Source organism: Triticum dicoccoides, chromosome 1B, assembly GCF_002162155.2.
Source record: "Triticum dicoccoides isolate Atlit2015 ecotype Zavitan chromosome 1B, WEW_v2.0, whole genome shotgun sequence".
In the NCBI taxonomy this organism is placed as follows: domain Eukaryota; kingdom Viridiplantae; phylum Streptophyta; class Magnoliopsida; order Poales; family Poaceae; genus Triticum; species Triticum dicoccoides.
The window spans coordinates 431,460,292-431,478,930 of record NC_041381.1 but is presented as its reverse complement, the minus strand read 5'-3'; the positions used below and the strand labels follow the sequence as shown (position 1 = coordinate 431,478,930).

Below are 18,639 nucleotides of genomic sequence, written 5' to 3'. Positions count from 1 at the left end.
ATGAAGAAAGGCGTATATCCTGTTGATCGATTGGGGGTGGTGTTGATGCTCCACAACACAGAAGGTAATTCTTCCACCCAACAACCCGGCGTCCGTTTCAATGGAATCATGAGCCGGGGTTTAAGACCCTTTAAGATTTCTTGATTAGCTCGCTCTACTTGACCGTTGGATTGAGGGTGCGCTACAGATGCTAGATCAAGCCGGATATGCTCTCTTTGACAGAAATCCTCCATCTCACCTTTGGAGAGGTTAGTACCATTATCCGTGATAATGTTGTGTGTATAACCAAAGCGGAAAATAATCTTTTTGAGAAATTGAACCGCCGTCGCTGCATCACAATTGCTGACAGGCTCCGCTTCAACCCACTTGGTGAATTTATCAACTCCCACCAACAGGTGGGTTTTCTTGTCTCGGGAACGCTTAAAAGGCCCCACCATATCAAGCCCCCAAGTAGCAAAAGGCCAAGTGATTGGAATCATCCGTAGCTCCTGAGCCGGAACATGAGCTCTGCGGGAAAACTTTTGACAAGCATCACATCGCTTTACCAGATCCTCCGGATCAGCATGAGCTGTCAGCTAGTAAAACCCATGACGAAAAGCTTTTGCAACCAGGGACTTTGAACCGGCGTGATGACCACAATCCCCTTCATGAATTTCCTGGAGGATCGCTTGGCCTTCTTCCGGAGAAACACAATGCTGAAATACGCCTGAAACGCTACAACGGTGTAACTCGCCATTGTGAATAACCATGGATTTAGAACGCCGGACTATCTGTCGGGCCAGGACTTGATCATTTGGTAGCTCACCCCGGTTCATATATGCCACATACGGAATCGTCCAATCCGGCACGACGTGTAAAGCAGCCACCAGCTGCGCCTCCGGATCAGGAACAGCCAGATCCGCTTCTGTAGGCAATTTAACAGACGGGTTATGCAATATATCCAGAAAGGTGTTAGGAGGTACCGGTTTACGCTGAGATCCAAGTTGGCTCAAAGCGTCTGCTGCTTCGTTTTTGCGCCGATCAATATGCTCAACCTGGTAACCTTTGAAGTGACCCGCCACCATATCTACCTCACGCCTGTAAGCCGCCATGAGCGGATCCTTAGAATCCCAAGTACCAGAAACTTGCTGAGCCACCAGATCAGAATCGCCGAAGCAACGAACTCGAGTTAAGTTCATCTCCTTAGCCACGCGGAGACCATGAAGTAGGGCTTCATATTCAGCTGCATTGTTAGTACAAGGAAACATCAAGCGGAGGACATAGCAAATTTTATCACCTCGGGGGGAAGTAAGGACAACTCCAGCCCCCGAGCCTTCCAACTGCCTTGATCCATCGAAATGAATGGTCCAGTACGTATTATCCGGTTTCTCTTCCGGTGCTTGTAACTCGGTCCAGTCATTGATGAAGTCCACAAGAGCCTGTGACTTAATGGCTGTGCGAGGCACATACTTCAAACCATGTGGTCCAAGCTCAATTACCCACTTTGCAACCCGGCCAGTTGCTTCTCTGTTTTGGATAATATCGCCCAAGGGAGCCGAACTAACCACTGTGATGGGGTGACCTTGAAAATATTGCTTGAGTTTCCGACTGGCCATAAAAACCCCATACACCAACTTTTGCCAATGTGGATAGCATTGCTTTGACTCGATCAGGACTTCACTGATGTAATACACTGGACGTTGAACCGGATATTCCTTCCCAGCCTCTTTATGCTCTACAATGATAGCCACACTGACTGCTCGGGCGTTAGCAGCCACATATAATAGTAAAGGCTCATGATCAACTGGGGCTGCCAGAACTGGCAGTTCAACCAATTGCCGCTTTAACTCCTCAAAAGCCGCATCGGCTGCATCACTCCAGACGAAATTATCCATTTTCTTTAGCATCTGATACAAGGGAATGGCCTTCTCACCCAAACGACTGATGAACCGGCTGAGAGCTGCGATCCGGCCTACGAGACGCTGAACATCATTGATACATGTCGGTTTGGCCAAGGATGTGATTGCCTTGATCTTTTCTGGATTAGCCTCAATGCCCCTGTTAGACACCAGAAAACCGAGCAGCTTTCCTGCCGGAACACCAAAGACACACTTATCTGGATTAAGCATCATTTTGTAAACCCGGAGGTTGTCAAACGTCTCTTTGAGATCAGCTATCAATGTCTCCTTTTTCCTGGATTTCACCACAATGTCATCCACATAGGCATGAACGTTACGCCCAATCTGCGTGTGAAGACAATTTTGCACACAACGCTGATAGGTTGCTTGAGCACTCTTGAGCCCAAAGGGCATAGAAACATAGCAGAAGGCTCCAAAGGGAGTGATGAAAGCTGTTTTCTCCTGGTCCTTAACTGCCATTTTGATCTGATGGTACCCTGAGTAAGCATCCAAAAAACTCAGGCGCTCACAACCCGCCGTCGCATTAATGATTTGATCAATACGCGGGAGAGCAAAAGGATTAGCTGGGCAAGCCTTATTTAAGTCCGTGTAATCCACACACATGCGCCAAGTCCCGTTTTTCTTAAGAACCAGCACCGGATTAGCCAACCATTCAGGATGAAAAACTTCAACGATAAACCCAGCCGCCAACAGCCGGGCTACCTCCTCCCCAATTGCCTTGCGTCTCTCTTCATTAAAGCAACGAAGGAATTGCTTGACTGGTTTAAACTTCGGATCAATGTTAAGGGTGTGCTCAGCGAGTTCCCTCGGCACACCTGGCATGTCAGAAGGCTTCCATGCAAAGATGTCCCGGTTCTCACGGATGGACTCGAGGAGCGCGCTTTCCTATTTCGGATCCAGATTGGTGCTGACGCTGAACTGTTTGGACAAATCGCCAGGGACAAAGTCAACAAGCTTCGTCTCATCCGCCGGTTTGAAGTGCAGGGTTGGGTCGTGCTCAGTGGCGGGCTTCTTCAGAGGGGTCATATCTGCCGGATCAACATTTTCCTTGTAAAATTTTAACTCCTCTGTAGCACAAACCGACTCAGCGTAAGCCGCATCACTCTCTTTGCAATCCAAAGCGATTTTCCGACTTCCATGAACTGTGATGGTTCCTTTGTGACCTGCCATCTTGAGCTGCAAGTAAATATAGCATGCCCTCGCCATAAATTTTGCATAAGCCGGTCGCCCAAACAGTGCGTGATATGGGCTCTGGATTCTCACCACCTTGAAAGTCAATGTCTCAGACCGGGAATTATGCTCATCTCCAAACACAACTTCCAAAGCAATCTTGCCCACTGGATACGCCGACTTTCCTGGTACTACACCATGAAAAACCGTATTGGACGGTTTAAGATTCTTATCAGTCAGCCCCATGCGACGGAATGTCTCATAATACAGAATGTTAATACTGCTTCCTCCATCCATAAGTACTTTGGTGAACTTGTAACCTCCCACCTGAGGTGCCACCACCAGAGCTAGCTGACCCGGATTGTCAACCCGGGGCGGATGATCCTCCCTACTCCACATGATAGGTTGTTCCGACCAGCGCAGATAGCATGGAACTGCCGGTTCAACTGCATTAACAACCCTCTTATGCAGCTTCAGATCTCGCTTGCATGGACTAGTGGTGAATACATGATATTGTCCACCATTCAGCTGCTTCGGGTTACTCTGGTGACCTGACTGCTGTTGATTCCCTTGATTGCCCTGCTGGTTATTACCGCTTTGGTTGTTCTGGTTATTCCGATTGTTTTGAAATCCAGAGCCTGAACCGCCGCCACCATGAAAACCTGGACCTGAACCGCCCGACGGGCCCTGATCATATCGGAAGAGATCAAAGTTTTTGAATTGCCTCATAATATTGCAATCCTTCCAGAGATGAGTTGCGGGGGCTTCCTTGGTTCCGTGCTTTGGACAGGGCTGATTCAACAAGCGCTCCAGATTCATCGATCCACCATGCTGGGGCGGTTTACCTTTACGACGCTGCACATTAGCATTAGCCACGAAATCTGAATCCGCTTTACGCTTACCATTATTCCCATGGCCTCCCTGGTTGTGTTGCTGTCCCTTCACACCGCCATTCCTCTTTCCCTTCTCCGGTTTCTCATTATCAGAATTGGGATCCTTGGTATTATCAGAATCGACATATTTTACCAAGGCTGCCATGAGGGTTCCTAGGTCATTGCAGTGACGTTTGATTCGTCCCAACTTCTCCTTTAGTGACTTAAACCGGCAATTACGCTCCAGCGTGATAATCGCTTGGCCGGCGTTAATTCGGTCGGCCGAGTGCAAAACTTCTGAGACCCGACGCACCCAACGAGTTGTGGACTCGTTCTCGCCCTGAACACAAGCATCCAGATCTACAATGGACATGGGTTGTTTGCACGTATCTTTAAAATTGGCTATAAACCGGGCCTTCAACTGATCCCATGACTCGATGGAGTTAGCCGGCAGATTCTTCAACCAGGTACAGGCGGTTCCTTCCAACATCATCGTGAAGTATTTTGCACAAGCTGCCTCATCTACATCCAGCATCTCCATTGCCATCTCGTAAGTCTCGACCCACGCCTCAGGCGGCTGATCCGCCGTGTAATTAGGCACCTTGCGCGGATCCTTGAAATCCTTGGGCAGACGCACGTTATGGAGGGCCGGAATGAGGCATGGCACTCCCCAGGAACTGAAAGCAAGCCCGGTGCCTCTGTCAACCGATATTGCTGGCTGAACCGGGGCGGGTTGATGACGACCCAAAACACCATCCCTTCGTGCCCTGCCATGATCCACTACTTCCTGAGCATTGCGACGCCGCGCGCTGCTAGATACTTCCGGTTCGTCCATCCGCCTGCTATAGCTTGGGCTCGGACGAGGAGTTGAATGAATTCTATCCCGGCTGTATGAATAAGCCTGCTGTTGTATTATGGCGGTTTGAAGGAGGTCTCGTGCTCGCCTTGTCTCAACTGCCTCTATTGAATCTCCTTCCATCGGGATGGCGGCCAGGCGTGAGGCCGCAACAATCATGTTATCCAGGGGGCTTGAAAAGTGACCCGGCGGCGTAGGCATATACTGTGGCGGATTAACCGTCCGTCGGGGCAACTCCATTGCTTGTGGCTGATCCGGGGCGATCCTAGGCGCCTCGGCTCGGTTTGCGGCCACCGGATTGCTCGGCCCAGCGCCTGGTGTCTGAAAGAGATTTACCCCTTCGTAAACCGGCGGCAATCATGACCGATATTTCCTTCGCATCACATCCTCTGACGCAGTCCGATCTAACATGAGTCGGTAATTCTGTGCTTGTATCTGCTGTGATTGAGCATTCAAAGCGGCCTGTTCCTCGGCCATCCTATTGTCCTCAGCCACCAAGTCCTCCTTAGCCTGCGCAATTTGCTCTTTCAGTCTTGCAACCTCTGCATCGTGCTGATTTCGTGTTTCCGGGGTAACTGTCGCAGTTAACAAGGCCTCCCAAGCATCCATTAAACCGGCGAGAACCTGCGCCGGCCGGCGCGCCGAAGTACCTGCCCCGGCTGCTGATCCGGTATCTATTGCCGCGGTAGATGAAGACTGCAAAACGGGCTGTGTGCCGGCCATGTAAATAGCAACCCGGCTTGGTGCTTCAAGGAGATCCGGAATACTGTTGCCATCGGAATACCCCTTGGGCATGCCGTCATGAATCTGGTACAAGGACTCAGTTTCACCAGTGGATGATTCGCCATCAGAGTATACCGCCGTCTCGTCCTCAGGCACCGGTTCAGATCCGATCCCATGGACACATCCTACGAACGCACGCTTCACGGCGGGCGTAACCCGGGCTGGACTCGCACGCTGAGCCGTCTCGACAAGGTCGGTGCAGGTGTCCGGCTCAGGGCCCGGTTCGCCGATCTTGCCAATGAAGACATGAATTCCGCCGAAGGGAACCCGGTACCCGTACTCGATTGAGCCGGCTTCGGGGCCCCATCCTTTGTCGTCGATGTAGAGCTTGTCGCGACGACTTTTGGTCATCCGGCCGATCACGTACCCCTTAAGTCCTTCAGAGCAGCCCTTTAAGAACTCGACACCATCGTGCGATAGCCCCACGGTGGGCGCCAACTGTCGTGGAATTATCACGTCAGATGTCCTTGTGAAAGGACTTAGTTGTGGAGCCATCGCAACGGGTTAGCTTGAAGGGGTTAAACCGGACAAGGGACACGGGAGTTTTATACTAGTTCGGCCCCTTCGAGGAAGGTAAAAGCCTACGTCTAGTTGTGATGGGATTATTGGGATCTTGATAACCAGGGAGCAAAACACGCTATGCCTGGCTCTCGAGTTGTTGTTTCTTGTCCCTGAACCGCCGCCGGGTCGTCCTCTTATATACATGGGTTGACGCCCAACCGGTTTACAGAGTCCCGAGGCCGACTCATACAAGTGTTCGGCTCGGTCTCTCCTTTCCTTATCTTACAATACAAGCTATATGACTATGGCGGTTTACCACTATGGGCCCTAATCCGCCTTTGGGCTTTGGGCCTCTAAACTTCATAGTAAAGCGCCACCTTCTGGGTCTTCGTGGGCTTCAATACGGTTGAGTGTGAACCGGCCCCCTCCTGGGGCGGTTTATACTCAGTAGTTATATCCCCAACAGTATACCTTCTACCTTAGATCTGAAGGCAAGATCTTTGTTGCCAAGAACGGATCCTTTCTGGAAAAAAGAGTTTCTCTCGAAAGGAGTAAGTGGGAGGAAAGTAGAACTCGATGAAGTACTACCTCTTGAACCGGAAAGTAGTGCAGCTCAGGAAAATGTTCCTGTGGTGCCTACACCGACTGGAGAGGAAATTAATGATGATGATCAAGGTACTTCGGATCAAGTTGCTACTGAACTTCATAGGTCCACAAGGACACGTTCCACACCAGAGTGGTATGGCAACCCTGTCCTGGAAATCATGTTGTTAGACAACAGTGAACCTTCGAACTATGAAGAAGCGATGGTGGGCCCAGATTCCAACAAATGGCTTGAAGCCATGCAATCCGAGATAGAATCCATGTATGAAAACAAAGTATGGACTTTGACAGACTTGCCCGATGATCGCGAGCGATAGAAAACAAATGGATCTTTAAGAAGAAGACGGACGTGGATGGTAATATTACCATCTATAAAGCTCGACTTGTCGCTAAGGGTTATCAGCAAGTTCAAGGGGTTGACTACGATGAGACTTTCTCTCCCGTAGCGAAGCTGAAGTCTGTCCGAATCATGTTAGCAATTGCCGCATACTATGATTATGAGATATGGCAGATGGACGTCAAAACGGCATTCCTTAACGGCTATCTTAAGGAAGAACTGTATATGATGCAGCCGGAAGGTTTTGTCGATCCTAAAAATGCTAACAAGGTATGCAAGCTCCAGCGATCCATTTATGGGCTGGTGCAAGCATCTCGGAGTTGGAACATTCGCTTTGATGAGATGATCAAAGCGTTTGGGTTTATGCAGACTTATGGAGAAGCCTGCGTTTACAAGAAAGTTAGTGGGAGCTCTGTAGCATTTCTCATATTATATGTAGATGACATACTTCTGATGGGAAATGATATAGAACTTTTGGACAACATTAAGGCCTACTTGAATAAGTGTTTTTCAATGAAGGACCTTGGAGAAGCTGCTTACATATTAGGCATCAAGATCTATACGGATAGATCAAGACACCTCATAGGTCTTTCACAAAGCACATACCTTGATAAGATTTTGAAGAAGTTCAAAATGGATCAGTCCAAGAAAGGGTTCTTGCCTGTATTGCAAGGTGTGAGATTGAGCTCGGCTCAATGCCCGACCACGGCAAAAGATAAAGAAGAGATGAGTGTCATCCCCTATGCATCAACCATATGATCTATTATGTATGCCATGTTGTGTACCAGACCTAATGTAAACCTTGCCGTAAGTTTGGTAGGAAGGTACCAAAGTAATCCCGGCAAGGAACACTGGACAGCGGTCAAGAATATCCTGAAGTACCTGAAAAGGACAAAGTACATGTTTCTCGTTTATGGAGGTGACGAAGAGCTCGTTGTAAAGGGTTACGTCGACGCTAGCTTCGACACATATCTGGATGACTCTAAGTCACAAACTGGATACGTGTATATGTTGAATCGTGGAGCAGTAAGCTGGTGCAGTTGCAAGCAGAGCGTCGTGACGGGATCTACATGTGAAGCGGAGTACATGGCAGCCTCGAAGGCAGCACATGAAGAAATATGGATGAAGGAGTTCATCACCGACCTAGGAGTCATAACCAATGCGTCGAGGCCAATCACTCTCTTCTGTGACAACACTGGAGCTATTGCCCTTGCCAAGGAGCCCAGGTTTCACAAGAAGACCCGGCACATCAAGCGTCGTTTCAACTCCATCCGTGAAAATGTTCAAGATGGAGACACAGATATTTGCAAAGTACATACGGATCTGAATGTCGCAGATCCATTGACTAAACCTCTTCCGCGAGCAAAACATGATCAACACCAGAACTCTATGTGTGTTCGATTCATCACAATGTAACTAGATTATTGACTCTAGTGCAAGTGGGAGACTGTTGGAAATATGCCCTAGAGGCAATAATAAAATGATTATTATATTTCCTTGTTCATGATAATTGTCTTTTATTCATGCTATAATTGTATTATCCGGAAATCGTAATACACGTGTGAATACTTAGACCACAACATGTCCCTAGTGAGCCTCTAGTTGACTAGCTCGTTGATCAACAGATAGTCATGATTTCCTGACTATGGACATTAGATGTCATTGATAACGGGATCACATCATTAGGAGAATGATGTGATGGACAAGACCCAATCCTGAGCATAGCACAAAGATCGTGTAGTTCGTTTGCTAGAGCTTTTCCAATGTCAAGTATCTTTTCCTTAGACCATGAGATCGTGTAAATCCCGGATACCGTAGGAGTGCTTTGGGTGTACCAAACATCACAACGTAACTGGGTGACTATAAAGGTGCACTATAGGTATCTCCGAAAGTGTCTGTTGGGTTGACACGGATCGGGACTGGGATTTGTCACTCCGTATGACGGAGAGGTATCACTGGGCCCACTCGGTAGTGCATCATCATAATGAGCTCAAAGTGACCAAGTGTCTGGTCACGGGATCATGCATTACGGTACGAGTAAAGTGACTTGCCGGTAACGACATTGAACGAGGTATTGGGATACCGACGATCGAATCTCGGGCAAGTAAAATACCGATTGACAAAGGGAATTCTATGCGGGGTTGCTTAAATCCTCGACATCGTGGTTCATCCGATGAGATCATCGAGGAGCATGTGGGAGCCAACATGGGTATCCAGATCCCGTTGTTGGTTATTGACCGGAGAGTCGTCTCGATCATGTCTACATGTCTCCCGAACCCGTAGGGTCTACATACTTAAGGTTCAGTGACGCTAGGGTTGTATGAATATGAGTATGCAGCAAACCGAAAGTTGTTCGGAGTCCCGGATGAGATCCCGGACGTCACGAGGAGTTCCGGAATGGTCCGAAGGTAAAGAATTGTATATAGGAAGTGTAGTTTCGGCCATCGGGAGAGTTTCGGGGGTCACCGGTATTGTACCGGGACCACCGGAAGGGTCCCGGGGGTCCACCGGGTGGGGCCACCTATCCCGGAGGGCCCCGTGGGCTGAAGTGGGGAGGGGACCAGCCCCTGGTGGGCTGGTGCGCCCCCCTTGGGCCCCCCTGCGCCTAGGGTTGGAAACCGTAGGGTGGGGGGCGCCTCCACTTGCCTTGGGGGGCACTCCACCCCCCTGGCCGGCGCCCCCCTTGGGAGATCTCATCTCCAGGGCCGGCGCCCCCCTGGGGGCCTATATAAAGGAGGGGGGAGGGAGGGAGGGCAGCCGCACCCTGAAGTCTTGGTGCCTCCCTCTCCCCTGCTACACCTCTCCCTCTCGCAGAAGCTCGGCGAAGCTCTACCGGAACCCTGCTGCATCCACCACCACGCCGTCGTGCTGCTGGATCTTCATCAACCTCTCCTTCCCCCTTGCTGGATCAAGAAGGAGGAGACATCATCCGCTCCGTACGTGTGTTGAACGCGGAAGTGTTGTCCGTTCGACACTTGGTCATCGGTGATTTGGATCACGACGAGTACGACTACCTCAACCCCGTTCTCTTGAACGCTTCCGCTCGCGATCTACAAAGGTATGTAGATGCACTATTATCACTCGTTGCTAGATGAACTCATAGATGGATCTTGGTGAAACCGTAGGAATTTTTTTATTTTCTGCTACGTTCCCCAACACTCTATATAAGCCACCCTCCTCCTCTGGCACAAGGGTTCGCACCCCTTGTAACATTCACACATATCCAGTCGACACAACTTCAGGGCACCGAGACGTAGGGCTTTTACCTCCTCCGAGAGGGGCCTGAACTCGTAAACTTGCGTGTACAACCTCACTGTAGCTAGGACCTTGCCTCCTCATAGGTACCCCCTATTCTTACTGTCAAACTTACTCCCACGACACCGCTGACGAACCATCGTCAGCTGGCTCGGTGGGATGACGACATTGCTGGCGCCGCCATTTCCATCATGGACCTCACGTCCACCGGCGACGGACAAGTCGCGGACTCCTCCGAGGATGAGTAAGCCACGGGAGGCGGCGGTGCCTTGTGTCCCATGTGGGTCGGTCCGTCTCCCATGTTCTACTCTTCCTCGCGGAAGACCGCACCTTCACTTCATGGGTCTTATCGCCGGTGCTCATGGAGATGGCGGATGGAGGGTGACACGGGCTTGGATGCCGGGTGCCGCCGTCGTAGGATAGGTTTAGGGGCGGGTCTTTTTTTGTTCTAAACATTCGAAATATAATGAAATCCGCCATGTTTGTATAAAATCCATCATGTTGGTACGAAATCCGGTTGTGTTTGCATGAATTTCATCCGGTTTATTGAAAAAAGTTTAAAATATATGCAGCTAGCGTTGGATGTCGTCCTCCGCATCTGTGTACGTAGACTGGTCTCACAGTCGGAAACAAATTTACAGATTGCGATAGGAGGTGCCCTAATAGGGCGGGGTTGATCTACCACGGGACCGAGGGAGACAAGTGGCATGCGTATGCGTTCCAAGCGGTGGGCACGCGTCCTCTTTTATGCGCCCACACTGCACGACTCGGGCCAGGTTCAGACTTTTGGGCCGGTCTCTGATTCGAAGCAGACTCGCTCCCCGTCCGGGTGGATTTCGACCGACCGTCACGTGCGTAAACGGGTGGGGGCTTGAGCCGGAAGGCGACTACTACTACCACCAGCTCTCGCTGTTGGTTGTTCCGCTACAGAGATTCCGCGACTCCATATCCCACCAGCCAAACCAGACCGCCGCCCGCACGCCTCCCCTGACCACCGGAATCCCGCGCCGACGGCCCGGATCCGCCCGCCCGCCCGCCCGCTGCCTCCCCTGCTGGCGCTGCGGTTCCACACTTCTATGCAGTGGGTGGAGGCGGCGGTGATGCGTGATTGGTCGCGGCGGCGCTAGGTGCTCTTCTCCGGCCGCGGCGACTCAGGCCATGGGGTGCATCCAGTCCACGCCGAAGCGGAGGCAGCACCCTGCTGGCTACGAGGACCCCGTCCACCTCGCCTCCCAGACCGCCTGTGAGCGAGCTCGCTCCCATCCCTTTTCCCCTTTTCTACGCAACCCATTCCGTGAATCCAGCTTCCGCTTCATTTCTCGAAAAAGGGTAAATGGATCAAGCTTCTGCTTCCGCCTACGCGTGCTAGCTCTCGCGCACTCGGGATTAGGATTTGGAATGGAACTTGTTTCGTGCTGCCGGCCGTGTAGACTGCTATGGATCCTGTAGACAGTCGAGGAAAATCGAATAATCTGATCAATAGTTATGCTAAACTTATGTTTTAGTTTTAGTTTTTTATTTTGCGGGGGAACCTATGTTTTAGTTGCTGTGATATTCATTCTATTGATCCACCTCCTGCCTTGTGAATTCTGATTGGGTGTTGTCTGACTCCGTGCACTTGCTGTTCTGTTCATGCAGTCAGCGTCAGCGAAGTTGAGGCGTTGTTCGAGCTGTTCAAGAGCATTAGTGGCTCAGTGATCGATGACGGGCTGATCAACAAGGTACCACTTTCTTACGAACGTGTGATTCCTTACCAGGTTGACATATACAGACATCAAATAAGCACCCGAGACCTGTTTTTGCGTACTTTTTGTCGGTACCATTGAAACGAAATCTCACATTGCTATGCTGAAATTACATTCCGCATGTACCGACCCTCTTACAACTGAGCAACTTATGCGGCAATTCCCTTTTTTGGTGATTACATTTAGCCATCAATAGTTCTACTTTCTCTAACATAGTAAGTGAACATGGATTCTTGTTGTATATGCCGCCAATCGTTTATTCTTGATGTCAACTCAATGAGCCCGTTTGATAAATAGCTACAAATTAGAGCCGTTATTGTAGCATAATAACTATGACACGGTGAAGCCTTAGTAGAGCTCGGGAGCACATGCTCCTGGCTCTAAATAAGTATCTTATCTCTTCCAAAAAAATATTAATAGTTTCACACATTTAGGTGAGTATTAGGTAGATTTTGAGTTTTATGCAAAATTTTCCATTCTCGTGGCCTGTGCAAAATATAGAATAAAAATTATAGCACAAAAATGCCTTTTGGCTCCTTATTATTGTCTTTTCCATACAGACTATAAGTAACACATCTTCTCACGGAGAACTTGAAAGAACTTGTTCCTAAGATAACCGTGTCACAAACTCACAATGTGTCCTGCATCAGATATTATTGCAAGTTATATGAACATCATGTAGCTCAAGGTTTTAGCCGTTATCTTGCATCTCACGTTATCGTAGTCTAGCTAAACTTCATGGCTCGTTTCCTGGCTTACTTCTTACATAAGCTAACTGCTTACTTCGCATGTTCATAATGCAAAATTTGATTTGATCATTCATGGTAGAGCTCTAGATACCTTGGGAGAATGCCTTCCTTGTCCAGCGTAATTATAAATGTATATTATGGTCATATATATTATAGAATTTATTATTTGTTGTCATGTTAACCGGTACATGTCTGCAATTATTTGTACCACAGTGAACTATCATCTCGATGTCATTGGGTACTATGTTCACTGGCAACTGAAACTATGAGTAATTTGTATTCATATATATATGCAGGAAGAGTTCCAGCTTGCATTGTTCAAAAACACAAGGAAGGAAAATCTTTTCGCTAATCGGGTATACATCCCCTTGTCAACTATTCTCATTTGCGATATTACATATAATATGCTGGGGCTCAATGTTATCAATACAATTGACTTATATGAAATTGACCTTGTAGATATTCGACCTTTTTGATGTCAAGAAAAGGGGCGTCATTGATTTTGGCGACTTTGTTCGAGCGTTAAATGTATTCCATCCAAATTTTCCAGTGGAAGAGAAAATTGATTGTAAGTTGTTACGTTTCTGTCTTGTCTTCAGTTTATAGACACCATTCTCTCTCTTTCTGAAGGTTTTGAGCTGCTTGATACTTACAGTTTCCTTCAAGCTATATGATATGGATGGTACAGGGTTTATTGAACGGAAGGAGGTAATGTCTGGCCTTCTTGGTTTGTGCCTCTGCGCATGTTTTTTGCTTCTGAAATTTTCTGAATTAGTCGTAGATACAAAAGAAATGCATTGCTTTGTGACTGAAAAATCCAGTAGCGTGTGCACTTATGTACTGCTGAAGCAAAAAAAATTAAAAAAATTGAAAAGACAAGGAGATGACCTCGTCTCAGCTTCCATTCTAGAAACATAACTCATATCTTCCAACGATTGCGGCACATGCTTCACAAATCAAACATTGCTAGTACGACAATGACTGCGATTGGCTTTTTTCTGACTTAAGGAAGCAGGACTGACCTAACACTGAAAGTGTAGCTACCAATTCAGAGCATCTACATGGACCAGCATGCAGCAGCACACCTAACAATATTTGCTAGACCCTAAAACCAGGCAGCCCCACAGATGCTCTGTACCATCTGGAAGCCAAGCCAAACCAAAAAAGAACAGGCTGCTGAACTCCGTAGAAACCAAGCCATAGCATATAACAACAACAAATATTTATGAGTTTTTATTGGCTCAAAGTGAGAATTCTGATGCTCACCAAGAACCAAATGATAACGATAGACAATCGAACCAATTATCATCCCAAAAGTTGATATTGGTGCCATCACCATTTTGTGTGTATAAAGTATTAAAGTATAGGAGCCTTCGTTTATCAGTTAAAATTTCTATAATCCTCTTGTACAGGTAAAGCAGATGTTGATTGCTCTTCTAGGCGAATCAGAGATGAGATTATCTGACGAGATTGTTGAGACAATCCTGGACAAGGTATTGGATACTTTTTTAAGTTGTTAGTTGCTTAAGTTGTTGATAATTCTTGTGTCCAGTATTGAAGTGTAGAACGATAATGACTGGTTAATGGTGACAGACCTTTTCAGATGCTGATACGAATCAGGATGGTAAAATAGACAGAACAGAATGGGAGAATTTTGTGTCCAGGAATCCTTCCTTGTTGAAGATAATGACTCTTTCGTACCTCAAGTGAGTATGACGTAACATATGAATTCAGAAGCATTCGCCGCAACTACGTTTATGTGTCCCCATGTGGCTATTTCCAGAGAAATCAATTTCTAGAGCTTAACTGAGACTAATTACTTTTGGCTGCTGAGCTCCAGTGAATGTTTTGAAAATTTCAAAAGACGCATTTACGACTTTCAAGCAAATCTTTAAAACAATCCCACATGTTCACGTGGCAATTCATAGTGTATTCATACATGCACATGTGGGATTTGTTTTTATTTTCTGAAACCTAGAAATGCACTTCTCAAGAATTTCAAATTAAAGGGATGACTGGAGGTCATGAGCCAAATATCCGCACCCAGACAAGCACATTCTAGTTACATGTGGATGTGGTAGTAATTGTTTATGTGACCTCCACTACTATTACTGTTATCTTGAACTAGCATAGTAAGTAGTTCACCTTAAATGCCATGGCTTCTTGTACCCTTTCCATATGATGTTTGATGACAGTGTGGTGCCTGGGTTCTTTCCATGAACATTTGATACGAAGCAACGGAAATTCTTGCTAATCATTTGTGTTGGCATTTCAGGGACATAACGACCACGTTTCCCAGCTTTGTGTTTCACTCGGAGGTTGATGATATTGTTACATGACGGTGATCCTCACAAAGATGTACAGGTAACAGAAGGAAAGAACCTATCATCAGAATATCTGCAACGCTGCAACATGCTTGATGCTGGCTAATGTTGCTCGAGAGTCAAGAGATAGTTTTTTTCTGGGTGGTGTTCATTACACCGAGAGTTAGTCTTGTTAAATATTTATGTATGTTTGTGAGCTTCAATTTGCAAGTACTTGGCACAACTTATTACTTGTCGAGAATATGGCTGCTTAATAAACTGTTGTTCAACCTGACTAATATAATTCGAGCGTGCTTCATGAATCTACTACCACTGCCAGAAAAAAAAGCAAAACAGCACCACAAAGAAATGTATCCTTAGAAACTCCAACTTGCACGAGTCTGTCTCGGTCGTTGCGGACAGAAAAGTCAGCCCAACGCGCCGACTCAAACGGACGCGCGTCCGCTTTTTGTCTGGCTGGCGACCCATTCCTGGCCCAATTTGGGCCTCATTTGCATCGGCACGGACGCGTGCGTACTCCTCCCCCAGGCCTGCCAGTCGGTGGCACATTGGCCATTCTCTTCCACCCCCATCTACAACAAGCCCTCGCCCGCCCCACCCTGTCGTCACCGCCGCCCAGTTTCGGTGCCCTTGCCAGCAGTCTGCACCCACACACCTCCTACATTGCCGCCACCACCGCCTCGCCGCGGGGCCACCGCAACTTCCCGCCCCCACCCCGACGTCGCCGCGAGCACAAAGTCGCACCCCTAACCCCGCGCCCTCGGCCAGCTCCTTCGTATATCGACGCCATGCTCGCCTGATGCCGCCACGCTCGTCGAACACCGCTAGGCCAGCTACCTGGTCCAGGAGAGGCGTGCGTCTCTTCACCGGCCAGCTTCTTCGACGACGTCCGCAAGTTGTTCAACAATTTGCCCCAAGGTACAAATGGAGACTCCGCCGACGAGTTCTTTTTTCACAATTTCCTCTACGACTCCGACGATTCCTGATCTGATGAGGAGGAGACGGTGGCTGCCGTGTTGGTCCACGACCACCTTAGTAGGCAGCGGTCGTTGTTCCGGGACTCGATCCCAGGGCACACTCCGGCATTGAATCGCAACCGAGGGAGCGACCATTTCCTTTTTGGAAGGACTACTTTGAGTGTCGGGGGGATGAACCCCGGGCAGGCAACGGAACCCGGATCTTTTTCAGAACATCAGGGCCAGCATCGCCCCTCAGTCCGGCTCGCGCTCGGCCGGATCTCGCGACCCGACCAAGTCCGCCAACCCGGTCGAACTCTTCGACACAACCAAAACGGCAACCCGTCCCTGCCGACTAACGCAAGCCGGCAGAACCCGGCGCATCAAGACTTCCCCAACAAGCTAGCTGCCCCGTGGCGTATTCCTCCACCGGGCCACGGGTCAGCGTCCGTCCCATCCTAGCCGTACAATGGGACGAGTCTCCGTTCAGAGATGAGAGAGGCAACAGTGCCCCACCAACTCCTCTGACCGATAGAGGCGTGGCAATAGTGCCACACCTACCCTACTGACCGAGGCCGGCGTGGCTACAGTACGCCTATCGTTACTGCTGACGCCAACAGACGGCGACTAGGTGGAGTGCCACTGTAGCCGACTCGACCCGGCCACCCCGTGATGTTCGACAAGACGCGAATAGTGCCTCCTGGCACATGGGCCCCTCGCCCGACGAACCCCGGACAATGACAACCCGGCCCCACGGCCTTGTAAATTTACCATTGTAGCCCTGGGGGTTGACCTATAACCCCCCCAGGAGGCCTCCATGTACGCGGGCAGATAGACAACAAGAGGCGATCAGTAGAACACACATGAACCAGGGAGAGGGAACAACCTAAGCCTTGGCCTTTCTTCCTTCTTCCTCCGGACAGCTCTAGGAGCAACTCTGTACCATATCATATAAACCAACCTCGGCAGGACTAGGGGTGTTATCTCTCTAGAGAGCCCCAAACCTGGGTATGTCTTGCATCCCACGCTCGCTCATGCCGACCTCGCCTCTGGATCCCACCGGTGCCCTCGAGCCGCCTCCTCTCTTTAGCCATCTTTGGCATCTGTCGTGTGCCCTCCGACACCGACGAGCCATTCTCGCTGGCGGACGACGTCATCGACATGCTCGCCGCCTCCTTCGCCACGCTGCGCATCTCCGATGCGCCCGCAACCGACGAGTACCCCAGCTGGGTGCTTGACTTCACAGACTCCCCCGTTCCCCTTGGCGACGGTGCTTCCGCCGGGGCAATGGACCACTGCGTTCGGATGAAGGTATTCGCCACTGATGCCGACGCCTCTTCTTTGTCTAGTGCGGCGAGGAAGGCCGCCGAAGCCAGGGCCGCAGCGGATCGTGCCCGTGCGCCCGACCCGCTCAGCGCCATGATGCAGAGCCTCCGCATCCCCATCACCATCGATGTCGATGCCTCCAACACCGCCAGGTCCAGGCCCGGCTGGAGCAGGATCGCCAGCGCCTGCTGGATCTGACCGAGACGCTCGCCGCCATGCAGTGCCGTCTGGACTCCGCCCAGCGGGAGCGCGCCACCGCCTACGAATTCACACCTACCGCCACCAAGCCAAGCTGGGTTGCCGACATGCGTGCCGCCCAGGCGGCCGCAACCGACCTGGACCAGCTCCAGGGCGAGGAGCTGAAGGACCGCCTGAAGCGGGTGAGCGACCTCCTCAACACGTCCAACGTGTAGCAGGACCGCATCAACCAGCTCAACAATCCCGCGGGATCTAGCTCGCACCGCGCCAACGACCCCGAGGACCAGCAGAACACGGCGTCTTCGCCACCTGGCGAAGCCCATTCCGGACCCGGCGCAAGCGCTCCGATGACTGCTGGTGGCTTAGACGACGAGCCGGCTCCAGAAGATCGGCGCCAACACAACCCTGTCCCGCGACACGACCGTCGTCCGGCTTCGGCCAACCCGCCCCCCCGCGGCACGGTCGCCAGCCGGCTGGGCCCGTGCGCCATCGACGACACCGACGATCGCCACCACCTTGACCAACTCGCTCTCTCCTTGGAGCTGGAGGAGGACAACGTAGTTGGGCCAGCTTGTTTCGGTCCACGCACCCAGGACGAGCCTTTCCACAAAGGGTTCACGCTTCCCCGTGACACCCCCAAGTACAATGGCACCATCAAGCCGGAGGACTGGCTCATCGACTACACCACCGCCATCGGCATCGTGGGCGGCAATCGCCGCCTCGCCTCGCTCATGCTCTAGGGCTCGCCCCGCAGGTGGTTGAACAACCTACCGGCTGGCAGCATCAATGCATAGGTCGACTTCAAGCAGGCCTTCGTACACAACTTCACCGGCCCTACAAGCGACCCGGTCACCCCAGCCAGCTCGCCATGTTTCTACGTCTTGAGCTTGCGTTGGTTTTTCTTGAAGAGGAAAGGGTGATGCAGCACAATAGCGTAAGTATTTCCCTCAGTTTTTGAGAACCAAGGTATCAATCCAGTAGGAGGCTCCTCACAAGTCCCACGAACCTACACAAACAAACAAAGAACTCACAACCAACGCGATAAAGGGGTTGTCAATCCCTTCAC

The 18,639-nt window shown here is 50.1% G+C and overlaps 1 protein-coding gene across 1 annotated transcript; it reads left to right on the top strand.

Annotated features, from left to right (window-relative positions):
* The first annotated feature begins 11,195 nt into the window (after positions 1-11,195).
* LOC119339405 (calcineurin B-like protein 1) lies at positions 11,196-15,373 on the top strand. Its single transcript, XM_037611484.1, has 8 exons — positions 11,196-11,518; positions 11,914-11,996; positions 13,066-13,125; positions 13,229-13,337; positions 13,425-13,477; positions 14,182-14,262; positions 14,363-14,475; positions 15,045-15,373. Exons 1-8 carry the CDS (start codon positions 11,434-11,436, stop codon positions 15,106-15,108), a joined length of 648 nt encoding a protein of 215 aa, XP_037467381.1. The 5' UTR covers positions 11,196-11,433; the 3' UTR covers positions 15,109-15,373.
* The last annotated feature ends 3,266 nt before the right edge of the window (positions 15,374-18,639 follow it).